Genomic DNA, 13,209 nt, shown 5'->3' on the forward strand with positions numbered 1-13,209 from the left:
GAAACAAACTGTTAAATGATTGATGATGAAAATGAATAAATTATCAGATGTTGCGACCTAAAAGCAAATCGTCCAACACAATAGGGACAAATGGGAAACGAGTGATCTTAAAAGATCAAAAATAGAAACAGTTTTGACATTGTTTTTTTTCCCCTAAAGCCAAAGTGAGCCTAATATAAGAGCAAATTTGTCTTTTCTAGATTCAGATTAGTTTGTCCTTTCCTTGAACACTCCTTGAGCAGTTATTTGGGTTATTGAATAAAAGTTAAAGACAGAAGTTAAAGACTCTCCCTCTCTTTACCTTTCACAGTCCCACCAGCTCTCTTGTTTGAACTTTGAGATTGTGATGTCCTACTTTGGTGGAAGAGCACAGAGCCAACCACAGCCATCAATCTGTATTATTACTACTTGTAATGATGGTGGACTCCATGACATTGTCTGTGATCTTATTTAGCCCGTGATCCCGCTTTATGTCCTGACTTTACCTATCTGACTCTGTTTGCCTGTTTTCCCTCGCCCTATTGCTGCTCTGTTGCAAATCAAATTGAGACAGACTTCGCTCTTGTGTGGCTCCTTGTTGCATAGCAACCACTGTCATCGACTATGACGTTGCCCCCCGTCTACCTCCCTATCACTTTATCTCTTCAGTTTTTATTTAAGTTGTTAAATAACCCAGGTATGCCTCATTCACATATTTAAACAACCATAATAGTGACAGGTATGGCTCAGAGCTCGTGTTATTTAGCTCAGCTTCGAAAAGCCAGATGCATTTTGGCTGCTGCTCAGACACTGGAACTGATACTGTAATATTTCACACTCTGAAAGTCATTGTAAGCACACACAAAAGCAGCTGCTGCCTAAAGACCTGCTGCTGAAATGGCTTAATAAAGTATGTCATCACAAGGAAATCCAAAGGCTTAGTAAAATGAATTAAAAACACAAAAAACTTATAAATTGATTGACAGATCAAACTTTTACAAAGCAACAACTAAACCTGAGCATGTCATGTTTTTGTGTCATTTGTTTGCATCAGTAATGTTTTTTTTTTTAATGATGGCGTCAGATTAAGCTCAGCAGAATATACAAAACACGTCATGAATGAAAAAATACTTTCTTATTTTATGTATGAGATCCTAAATCACAACAGATGAAAATACCACACCTGCGTTGTAATGATGTTATCAGCAAACAGAAAGGTTCATTTCTAAGTTGCCAAATGTATAAATGCATAAATAATTTTTTTCATGTTGTTTCCTGCATTCACATTCTACTTAGCTTAATTTTGTTATTTATGAGAGGAACATGTACATCATCAATAACTCAAACTCTGTAATGACTGAATGTCTTTGAATAATATGTGAACATGAACCATTATGAGCCTTTTTCGCTGCAAATTGTCCCTCGCCTTGATGGACAGAGTTGCTGTAGTTTACCCAGCATGCATCAGGTGCTGTAAGTAACTGAAAGACTAGTGAGGGTTTTTTTTTTTTATGAATGCTGTTAGTCAGGCGCTGACAGGACGTCTGACAGACATGAAATGCAGAGTGATGGAAGTCAGCTGTGGTTAGTGCAGCTGAACTATTTCCTGACAGCACACATCCATCTCTGTTGTGCGATTGTGGACGCTTAGCTATCCTGTCAGGGCTAGAGAAAAATGCCACTGTCGCTGCAGATTTGTTCCTCTGAATTTTGCATGAGCTGTTATTTCTATCCAGCGAACAGAATCGTAATCGACTTGTTAGGAATGCAGAATAATGTTTGAGTGTAAAATATTTCCCCTGAAAACAAAGCTTAATTACACTCAGATTTTACTTTATGAATGTCACCAGTGGATGACGGTTGACAATCTGTTGAGTGAGTTTACAATAATTGTGCTACACAAACAAACATTCATTATCTGTCTAATCTGTCTGTCTAATATATCTCCGCCTGCGCCCAACCCTTGTTCTCCTCTTGTTTTCTTTCTGACGGTACCCTAATCCCATCATTTGTCCTTTTTGTTCTTCCAACTAACTTCACCAGGGGAGTTGTGGCGTTTGGAGGATGACATGGAGGGTGAAGAAGAGCCAGGGCATGGTGGGTGCTCCGAGGCCCGCCCTCGCTCCCAGTCGCCGTTTTCTCACTTCAGGGCGCGAGCTGCCTATCTCCGCAAGAGCGTCTCCGCAGATGACCACCTGGACATGGGCTCGGACTACAGCCCTGGGACTGCAGTTGAGGGCAAACCAACCCGTAGCAATAAGGGCAAGCTGAAGAGGAAGTTTGTAAGTTTGATCCCTTGTTTCTTGCTTTTCTTTTACAAAGTTCAACACACTTTTCTATCACACAATCGAAACATGACACAACTGCAGGTTGCAAAGTTTTCCCACTTACTGCGTGAATGTGCGATCATGCAGACACTGACGACAGCTCTCAAATGAAGACAGCATGACTCTCCGCTCTCCACATTTGTTTGTTTTTCTTTCCCCAATCTCTTGTACTGCCCTTTATCTTTACAATTTTAAATTATCTGCCTGACTTGCCGCTCGGCACCTATTATCTGATCCTGCGTCATCGCAATATAAATCTTCCTATTCATCCCGAGGGAGCAAACAATTTTTACCACAACACAGCACAGCAGAAAAGTTACAAAGTCACAGAACAAAACCTTTTACTGTATTTGCAAAGTTAGATTTTTCTCTGTAACATAGAACTGAAGCAGTGCATGATAGAAGATGACATTACTAGGTAAAGCATGGCTGATAAAGAGGGCCGCAGCTAGAAAAGTGTGTGTCTAAATGCAGTATGCTAACGTTATTCCAGTTACAGATTTATTGTATTATTTCTTCTCTCTAAATGTATTTATCCTGATTAGTGAAACCAAGCCCCGTGTAAAATCCATTTTATATTTTAGCTACTTGTACGTGAGTGTGTGCAGGTGAGACAGAGACAGAGAGAGAGAGAGAGAGAGCAGCAGGGAGAGAACTTCTGCTATGTCAAGTTGATATAATTAATAACACTGAAACAGAGGATATAATTACACAGGAATATTATCACTCTAATTATAAAGTTTCAACAATTAAAATATTTTCAATCAACCTGTCAACGTTCGCTATACAAAGCCAGCGGCTAGTTTCTAGCTTCTAAAACTACTGAGGCCAGACCATGTTCTGTTTAATTGTACCAGTAACTGTCCTGCATTTGAGCACTTTGAATCTATTTTTTTAATTATCACTTGTTTATATATTAAGTTATAATTTCAACTTCGGCTTCTCGTGTGTTTCATTGGATCTTTTGTTGGGGGCATTGATGCCAGACATAGACTACAGGCTCTGTGAATATAAATTAAAGATTGATGACCTCTGTATTGTCCCTTTGTCACTGGATCAGGTAACCGGAGACCTCATTACCAGCCTGAGCTTTGTAATTGGTTCTCCAGTATCACAGCTGCAACAGGACACCAGCATAGGTGGTAGGGGGACAGCCTGGTGGGAAAAGTTTCTTTTTGTAGTATAGTGCTGGATGTGGATGGACGCTGGCTAAAATTAGATACTGCACTGATGAGGGAATGATATTTAAATCTCATCTTTAGACGCATTTAGTTCAAAGAATCATCTGGACTTTAAATGGTAAATTTTCATTTATCATCACGGGACCGTGAATCCGACCTTGCTGGTTGGAGTTGGAGAATTTTGTGGGTACGACCAAAGACCAAAGTCAGATCTGGAGATCCGTCACTGAACTGAAAAGAAGGAAAGAAGCTCCTTGTATGAACTTTTATCACAGTTCAGCCTCTTGAATGTTCAAGTCTATCTGTTGGTAATGGGGACAGCACTGGACGTGATGACCTGTCGCCTGTGTTTCGGGGTGAGAGCACGCGATCTTGTCTTGTAAAAGCATACAGCATTAGAGGCAGTATTAGAAGTGTCTTATTAACGCATTATTCCTGAGTTGTAATATCAAAATTTAGCATCATAATGCATTTGGTGGATCCTTTTATGCAGCTCTATAGGAAGTGTGCTCATCAGAACGACAGGTTTCTATGAGAAAGGTTTCTCCCCCTACATGTATTTCTTTCAATTTATCTCCATCTATAAGACAAGTGTCATTTCTTAAACTTTTGAGGAAACAAAGGAATGTTTTCTTCAACAGTCAGGATGTTTTTTTGTCTTCCAGATAATTACGCTGTCTGTCTTCTCTCTGTTTCTCTATCTGTCTCACTCAGTCTCTTTTCTATTTGCCATCTCTGCACAAAAGCAGCAGCGTTGGCACGTTGGTTTGCGGATGCAAAGAGAATACATTTAGAGTGGTGTCATTGTTGCTTGTCACTCATATGCTAGTGCCTCATGAAAGTTACAGTGACAAAAACAAACTGCAGCTTAGCCCGCTGGCTTTCACAAACAGCACTTGTGCTGCAGTGTTATGGCATGGAGGCGTGTTACTCTGGAGGATGACAGTGACACAGCAGAGCAACAATTCCTTAATATCAGAGCACGGATGCAGCAGCACATACTTGTGGGTCTGTGTGTGTTAAATACACATCTGCTGTATATACCAAAGACGCATATATTGCATCGCAAGACTAGGTAATATTCAGAGGGTGTACAAGTTAAAGCCTGACTTATACACAAGTAGGCTGATTTCATCGGTGATATTGTTGTGGTTTTTGTGTGTTCAATGATCACATTTGAGTTGTCAAACACAAAAAAGTGTGTCTATTTATATATATATGAAGAATACTGGCTCATGTATCAATATATCAGATTTTTCTGCTCCCTAATATCGCCATCTACCCCCAAAATCTAGTTCAAGTAAAAAAAAAAAGTGCCCCAGTTTGTAAGTTTACAAGGTTTGTGTGTCGACAAGTATGACATATTTACGTACGAGTGAGAGACTATCATTTTGACAAAGCAAGGGCAGATAGAGGTACAAAGTGTGTGTGTGTGTGTGTGTGATGATGATTTGTGTAGTAAAGTAAAAGGAGAGAGAGAATGTAACCTCATGTTTGTACGGCTGCCAAACTGTGCATTACTGTGAAAGTTAATTATCTCCCGTAACAGTATCATCTACTCTCCAGCAACTTTCCCTCTGACTATCATCCTCGTAGGGCTGCATGCTCAAGGTCATACCCTTCTAGTTGTGGAGCATACAGCAAAATAAAGATATTTTCCTTTTTAGGTTAGAATAGCCATTCCCTGTAAAATACACAGGAAATAAGGAGTGTGTGACTTTGCAAGACCTTCTTTAATCTTTACCAAGTTGACAGAGTCTGTCACCTTGCCAGTGCTCTTCTTGACCATGATAAAGCAAAGCTGTGCTGTGCAAGCAGAAACTCTTAACCTGTAAACTCTGTCTAACTCTTTCTAACTGGAAACATGAGAATTTCAACTCCTGTATCACATGTCTCTTTAGGATTGAATAGTGCTGTTTTTTGTTGTGTCTGTGCCTGTATGTGTGTGTACAGCATGTTTGCTGACGAATGTGACTTAACTATCAGGTATATCTAGCCGGTGCCGTCTGCTGTTGTGACCCTGTAAACGATGCTGCCTGCAGAACAGCCAGAATTCGTCACCTGATAACGTCTCGCTCGCTTCAAATCGAGTCAAACCTCATTCCTCATACTGCTGCACAGTATTGGTTTGTGCACTGATCTGAAGTCACCTTCACACTCCTAGAAGCATCTTGAGATGATGACAAATTATATCTGTACTATAAAATCTAGACATAGCTTATCACCTACTGTAGTCCTGAATGTCTGGGAGGAGATGATCATACCAATTTACCAAATATAAACAATCGAAATATGTTCAGAGTTTATTGTTTTGTTTGTTTGTTTGTTTTTTACATCAATCATAATGTAATCACTTGACACAATTAAGTATAATCGTATTGGATTTATTTTAAATGAGTTTGCTCTGTCTCTAAATATCTGTGTGTGTGTGTGATGAGAGTTTTATTTCTGTATAAATGCGTCTAACTGTACAAATGCACTCAAAGCGTAACAGCAGCAAACTAAGGGGCAGAGTAACCACGTAATCAAAGTACAGACCGTATCATTTCAGTTGATTGAATGGCTGTAGCTACATAATGCTTTGTTCGTGCTTGTTTGCAGCACTTCAGTCTGACTCAACTCTCTGTTTGCAGGATGACTCACAAAGTTCCCCGTTTAAATGAAACGAGGGGAGTCAATTTTCTTTCAATTTATTCATAATGCAGAGATGCAAATTGTTGTTTGTTACAATTCCCCGATTCACTGGAAATCCACAGGAAAACACGGCAAGACTGATTTCAAACTGATCATGTACACAGATACATACTCACACACCATGCAGGCCTCTTTATACAGTACTGGCAGGAAACTCATTGGTACACAGTTTGTCCAACAAGGCGAATGATATTCAGCGTGTTGCTTTTGTCAAAAGGCCGGTGGTCGTCCAGATTGGTTTAAGAGATATGTCCCTGTTCCCTGTGGTTAAGCTCTGTTTCTTTTCTGGATTCAGGAAACAGGCACAGTGTGTGCTCAGACATTATCATTCATAAACACACACACACCTCACATGAAATGTAGCCAGAGAATTATCTTGCGTTATCAGATATTGAAATGGCATTGGTCAGTTTTTAACGGGGAGCTTAGAAGTAATACAGTCCTGTGAGTTCTGCGGACTACCTCACGACATGATCTGTTTTTAAATCAGCACGTTTGCCTCTAACAAAAAGCATTCACCTGAGGTAGGGACTGCAGAGACCTATTCAAAGATTTCCATCAGCAGCACTAATGCTTCTGCAAAGCAATTGCTTTATATTAAAAAATGATTTCCAGCCTGACCATCTGCTCACAAAGTACCTTAAATGATTCTTAAATCCAAGCATAGACAATTTAGTCTCCATGCGAAGAAAGAGGACTTTCTTTACAGTTTGAAAGCTCAGTGCTTGACAGCAGTTAAGTTGTTTGTTTCCCATCTGTTAATACCAGTTTTTTGCTACAGACTAAACCTTTTTTTGGATGCAATGTGTTGTTTTTGCAATGAATCATGGGGCTTTCTATTTGTTTCCATTGGCTAAGACACCATCTGATACATCCTCAGATGGCATTTAAACCTCATGTACGCCGTAGAAGATCAGAATGGATGGCTTTCTTAAGCTTAAATGCAATAAACTGAAATGAGAGCGTCTCAAAAGATAGAGTCAAACAAAATAGGTGCATGAACCATGAAATTATTTTCTGTAGTGTGAGATCTTTATCCACCAGAGGGCAGAAAGTCGACTAAAACAAAACAAAACGAGTCAAAATGTATCAGAACAATATAGAAGAACATGGGCATCCCATTGACATACTGTCCACAGAATATAAGTCCAATAAGACCACATACAAAACTGCTTCTCTGTCAACTATTCTCTACAAAGTGGGGATGTTTATTCTCTATGGATTGGCCACCCTTTTAGATTACAAGTTATTTGATTCAATATAAGTACAGTTACATAATGGAACAGCATCTCTGGTTGTGCTAAAACAAAAGGTGAAGAGCCTGTTCTTAACTGAGGATGTTAATTGAAATGAAACGACCACAGATCGATTCCTCTCTTCCTCTTAGGTGATTAAGTTTTTTTTTTTTTTTTCCATCTTAAATGAATGATTAATGATAATAAATGCTGTCTGCATTACGAGCGTTAGATTTTTAATTGTGAACCGCTGCCACTCGAAATTGGACACTCGACTCTGATGAATATTCTTCCAGAGGGCAGCATGTTGGTGTTGAGATGATGTTCAATAACAGCAGGGAGATGTAGTAGTGGAGGGTCTCAGTGTGCACTGCCACTTAATTCTCTGATTACAGTCATTAAAAGGTGAAGTGGTTGTTGCTAGCGACACCACAGTATAATACCACCTAAGGGTCCGGGGTAGGTGTGAGTGGTCCTCTTGAGCATTATTATGAAAATGTCATTGTTTTTGTACAGTATCCACCTCTCAGACACCAACAAGTACACACTTGGACACGTCTCGTGAAAGGCCAGAGATGACAGATGTCGAACGGCGCACTGGCAGGCGGTTTGCTCCCTCGAGTACTTACTTCCAGTAGCCTCAATCAAAACAGGATGCCTCAAGGCCTTTGCAGCATTAGCACAGTTAATGCTGGGGTAATTAGTCTGATGATGTGGCCCATGTGGAGTCGAAAGAAAGGCATGGCGATGGGAACTCTTCCAAGCTTTTTTTCCTTACTGTGATATCATCCTAACGGCCTTTATTTATATCTTCACCCCTCTTTGTCATTGAGAAACTCTCACCATCATTCTCATTCTCCATAAAGATAATGAGAAGTGTTTTAGTGTTGAATAGTCCTGTGGTCGCTCGGCTAATCACTCCTAATTAGTTTGATTAACTCAGCTCACTCTATAGAACTAGTGCCAAAGTAGAAAAGTTTCACAGGATTAAGTATGTATATATCCCTGCTGGCTTGCCACAGTGCTAATTTGATCCCAGCTTAGATGGACATCTCCTCTTTGAAAGGATCTAATTTGTAATATTGGTACTCTGAAGACTGCGATATAACCGCTGTTGAATTAGCTTCACATGTTCTCTTGTTTTCAGCTAGCAAATCCAGACTCGGCTGTCTGAGATCAACAGATGCGCTCTGCTTTACCGTGGCTCAGCTTACTCTTACCCACTGCAATTTAGAGTTTGTACAACACACAAGTAGACTTAACTGGAATCCCAGATTTCCAGTATGAAGAATAAAGCAGCTGTACACGGAGGATTGAAAACACTCTGTCAGGACTGATAATGTGCCTGGTGAAAAAGAAAGACCCAGACAGAAGATGCAGTCACATCTGAACACCTGGGTTTTTTCTTTGTCTGGTGTATAATATCTGTCATCATGTCCAGTGCATTCCAGGAGTAATATTATGTTTTAATAGTTTGTATCATCTAGCCGTAATGCAAATACAGCCATACTGTATGTATTAAGATAGATGTCTGACATCTGCATGAGTTATTAAAAGATTTCATGTCCTTGTTGACAAACCGACAAACTCTTAAAGACTTTGCAGACCCAAACAGGTGTTCTCTCTCATTCTGGCTCATTAGCCAGCTGCTCGGTTTGAATTTGGATATATCAACAAAACACATCTAATACAAATGTTAAAGCTAGACGTTGTCCTACTCTATCAGTGAGACGGTGAAATCAGGCGGTGTACAATTCCAGAGTCCAGAGAAGAGATGTAATTAGCCAAAATAAGTGAGAGCACCTGTATGGGTGTACAAAAGGGTATGTAGGTGCCTTAATAATAATGTCTATATTCATACCAGTATAGCTGCTCATTTACCAGTTGCAGTCCAGCCTACAGTCTGTCACCTGGATTTTGATTATATGTTCTCCACACAGATCTGTCAGTCATTTCATTTTTCTCATAAACTCCTCCATAATATTCTCTGCTGTACCTCCTCTGTCTCTGCCAGCCCCCTACCATCTTCACTCAGGCCACAAGGTGGCAGCATAATGCCACACAATACTGAGTCCTGCCTTCACAATCCCTCACCTCACTCATCTCAGTGCTGTGTGTGTGTGTGTGTGAATGTGTGTATGTGTGTGTGGCTGAACTGTTACCTGGGTGGTGCTTGAGGTTTCTCTCTGGTGACTCATTCATCCTGAGATGACTAACACACAGACACCACAGTGGACAGTCATAACCGCCATCGGAGCCAAGGTTTGGCTGTGGACGGCCTACTAACATTCATTATCTATGGAGACTTTTATTGGAATGCACAGCAGCAGGCGAAAAAACAGCAGAGAGAAGCCAGACCCTTGGCTACTTTGTGAAAATAAAACAGTGGTGTTTTTGTTTGGTCAGCATTCCAATGCTGAACACCGGTTTGACAATCAGAGCTGTGAACTGGTGGCTCAGCAGGCCGAGAGCCATAAAGCAATGAAGTCACAGCTTTGAGTCTGGTTCGCAAGCTTTTGTCCATCTTTTCTGTCTCCTTCCTGTGTAATACAGACTTCAGACTGATGAATTATATGAATAACACTGTAAAAATAATTAATGGGAATAAACAAACATAGGCGACCACACTAAAATGGGATTTTCTGGTGTGTCTCCTGATGTAAACTGATTTCAACACATCATTTTTCATTAACTGCATCAGTGCCTAAAGTTAATTTAGGGCTCCAAAGTTAGTGGTGAAAGTTTTTGTAGTTCAGACTCAAAGTTAGGTTCAGAAAAATGCTCAACCCTAATGGTCTGGCTTGGAAAAGTGCATTTATGGTTAAGTTGGTTACGGTTGCCTTTTTTTTTTTTCTCTACACACTCGAACGGCCATACACACAACTCACATCATCACACGTAATTCATCACCATTTTTCAGCCATCCTCTCCCTCTCTTTGCTGTTTTTCCATCGGTCCCCCTCCTCTCGCTCTCCCTGTTTCTTTCTCCTTGTGTTTCTAAAAAGCCTGTAGCTCTGGTTTAATGGATGTGAGTTTGGTCAAAGAGGAGAACCGCAGTTCGGTTATTTCACGGAGAAAAATACCACTCATTTGAATGTTCTTGTTCAGTGAGACCTCTCTTTGACACACGTGCGCGCACACACACGCTCACCCAAAACAGACCAAGAATGGCATGGGAATGTTTCCTGCAGCCACTTTGGTTGCCGCTGGTAACCAGTGAAATGGTGTTCATTAACTATGTAGATTCAGAATTGCTCCTCTCCTGATCTGTCTCTTTTTCTAGCTCTCCATCACTCTCTCTCTCTCTCTTCCCCCCTCCTCCCTTTCCCTTTCTTTCCCCACTCTTTGCGTCTTTTCTCCCTGCAGCCCGGGCTGGGGTTTGGTTTTTATATTGACATGGGAGCTCTTGCAGAGGATTACTGTGGAGTCAGTAGTTCACTAATGATGATGTATAATAATCTCCTCTCCTTTACTTTCTGCTCTCCACGTTGACTGTTTCAACGAAGAAATCAGACTTCTTAACCACAGGACATATTTGGGGCAGTCGAATTACACGCTGTACTTACTAGCTTTGAATTCTCTTGTTCTGTTTACCCTGGCCTCGTCCTACAGACTGCACATTCTCCCCTGCAGAGAAACGCACTGAAATTTGCACAAACCTACTTGGCCATCCAGGATGTGCCTAGTCTTTCCGTGATCATCGTCCTCCAAATTGCGCTTCGATTTCCGTGACTAAGGGGAACGGGGTGACCTAGACATTGGATGACGAACTTGATGATGCCTCTCGCTCCCGGTGCTGATGACCTGGATGCAGGGAGCGAGACGCTGTCTCACCTCACCACTCGACCGATTATTCTCTCCTTAAACACTTCATGGAGTGTGTGAGGTGGCAGAGGCTCCCTGAGCAGCCCCTCAGTGGTACTCAAAACTCTCTCTGGAGCCGTTTTAAACCACAGAGAAGATTTATACATACACTGTATATAAAACTTTAATGCTTACATCGTGTGAATTATTATAATCCAAGAGGCCACGTGTTTATCGCTGCTATGTCGAGTGGAAATTTGATGTAGCGTGTTATTTCAACTTTTCCTTGATAGCTTTTTCCACCCGGAGCAATTGGAGGGAATCGCCTGCATTCTATGTGTGCGCTAGCAAACTGTATAGCACACGCAGCCACTCAGCAGCTGTTCGTCTGTTATGGCGATGGGGCTCTTGGCAAGCCCTTTTCCAAACAGAGGCTCACACACTGGCTATGCGAAGGCATTTCACATGCCTATGAGCTCACAGACTTAGACCCCCGGAGCCATGTGAGCACACTCCACCCATCTTTGGAGTTTCTGTTCAGTAAAGCATCAGTAGAGGATGCCTGTTTGAAGTTGGTCTTCAGCTTGCCCCTTTTGATCTGCTGCTGGATCATTCTGCTCAGTTGTCACACCATGGACCATTGGGATGTATTTTGCTGGACTACTTATTGAGCTGTTGAAGTGCTCCCTGGTGGTCAGGTGTGGTAGTGTTTCCCTGGATGGCTACATACAGTGGAGATGGATTCTGTTATGTATCATTCTCCTGGTCCCAACATGTATATTCATGATGCTTTGACAGGAGTTCATCTATTTCACTGTACATGTTTGCTTGGATTTATTCTATCTCGTCCTGCTTTCCCCACAATGTTTATTTGACTTAGTACCCACTGTGTTTTTAAAGTAAGCCAGCACTAAACAAACACTATCGATCTCTCCTTCCTCCTCATCTCTCTTTCCATCTTTCCCTCCCTCCCTTACATCTTTTCCTCTCATCTCTGTCCACCCTCCCATCTACCACACCCCTTCTCCTCTCTCGCCATCTGCCCTTCCATCCTCCATCCTTCCTCCCCTCCCCTCCCCTCTCTCGCTCTCCCATCTCCCACCTCTATCTCCGTGGCCCCCTTCTTTCTCTCCGCTGACCTGCCCTTAATTGGTCTGCTGCAGTTGCACCTACGGGATCCAACCAGCTGTCAAACAGATCCCTGCCTGTTGAGGTTAACCTTAAGTGGGCCTGAGTCGGGGCCAGAGCCCGGGTTTTGAGTGGTTCTCAGGGTCTAGGGCCTCGGGCACAAAAGGAGGGCCAAAAGCATTTTCTTTGAGAGCACCAAATCTCCTGTCTCCTCTTCTCCCTTTTCCCGGGCCTCTCCTTCCTCCATCCCTACCTCCCTCTCTCCCTCGATCCCTCCTTTCCCTTCCCCTCTACCCCCTCCAGACTCTCTGTCTGCGCTGACACCGCCTTTAATAAGGGGGAGTGGGGTGCACTGTTTATTTGTGCGGTGCGAGGTTAAAAACTTCCCCCTTAATTGACATTCCGGTAACACTTTCCAATAATGGGGCGAGCAATTTCCTTGAAATTGATGTGTGTCCACCGCAAGGAAAAACACTGCTTCTAGCTTTCACTGACCCATGGATGATCTACACATGCACTGTGGCTTTGTCTGTGTGTGTGCGCGCGCACGCGCATGTGTGTGTGTGAGCGTGAGAAATTGCATGAATGGTCCTTCGTTGGCAATAGCAGCGCATTTGTGTGTGTGTGTGTGTATAAGAAGGCAAGCACGCATCATGCCCGTCTCTCTGCTGCTGGTATGTGTTACTGTGTGAGTGTGCTGGTTAATATGAATGTGCGTACCTGTGCTTGCTATGCGCATGTGTACATGTCTGTAATTATCTTGTTTTCAGAGCTTTTGTTAGCCTATTTATTGCGTGTATGCCATTTATTTCTGTGCCCAGTGAGGTGGACATAAATAAATAATTCAAATATTTTCATTTT

General features: G+C 41.9%; 1 protein-coding gene across 2 annotated transcripts in view; it reads left to right on the forward strand.

Annotated features, from left to right (window-relative positions):
- The window catches only part of ankfn1b (ankyrin repeat and fibronectin type III domain containing 1b), a 122,561-nt gene that overhangs the window by 28,165 nt on the left and 81,187 nt on the right, over nucleotides 1-13,209 (forward strand). For both annotated transcript variants that reach the window (XM_010733081.3, XM_019268311.2), the window contains one exon: nucleotides 2,023-2,261. In XM_010733081.3, the coding sequence (XP_010731383.2) occupies nucleotides 2,023-2,261 (239 nt within the window). The remainder of the gene's footprint in view (nucleotides 1-2,022; nucleotides 2,262-13,209) is intronic.

The sequence above is a fragment of the Larimichthys crocea genome, chromosome XVI, assembly GCF_000972845.2.
Source record: "Larimichthys crocea isolate SSNF chromosome XVI, L_crocea_2.0, whole genome shotgun sequence".
NCBI lineage: Eukaryota > Metazoa > Chordata > Actinopteri > Sciaenidae > Larimichthys > Larimichthys crocea.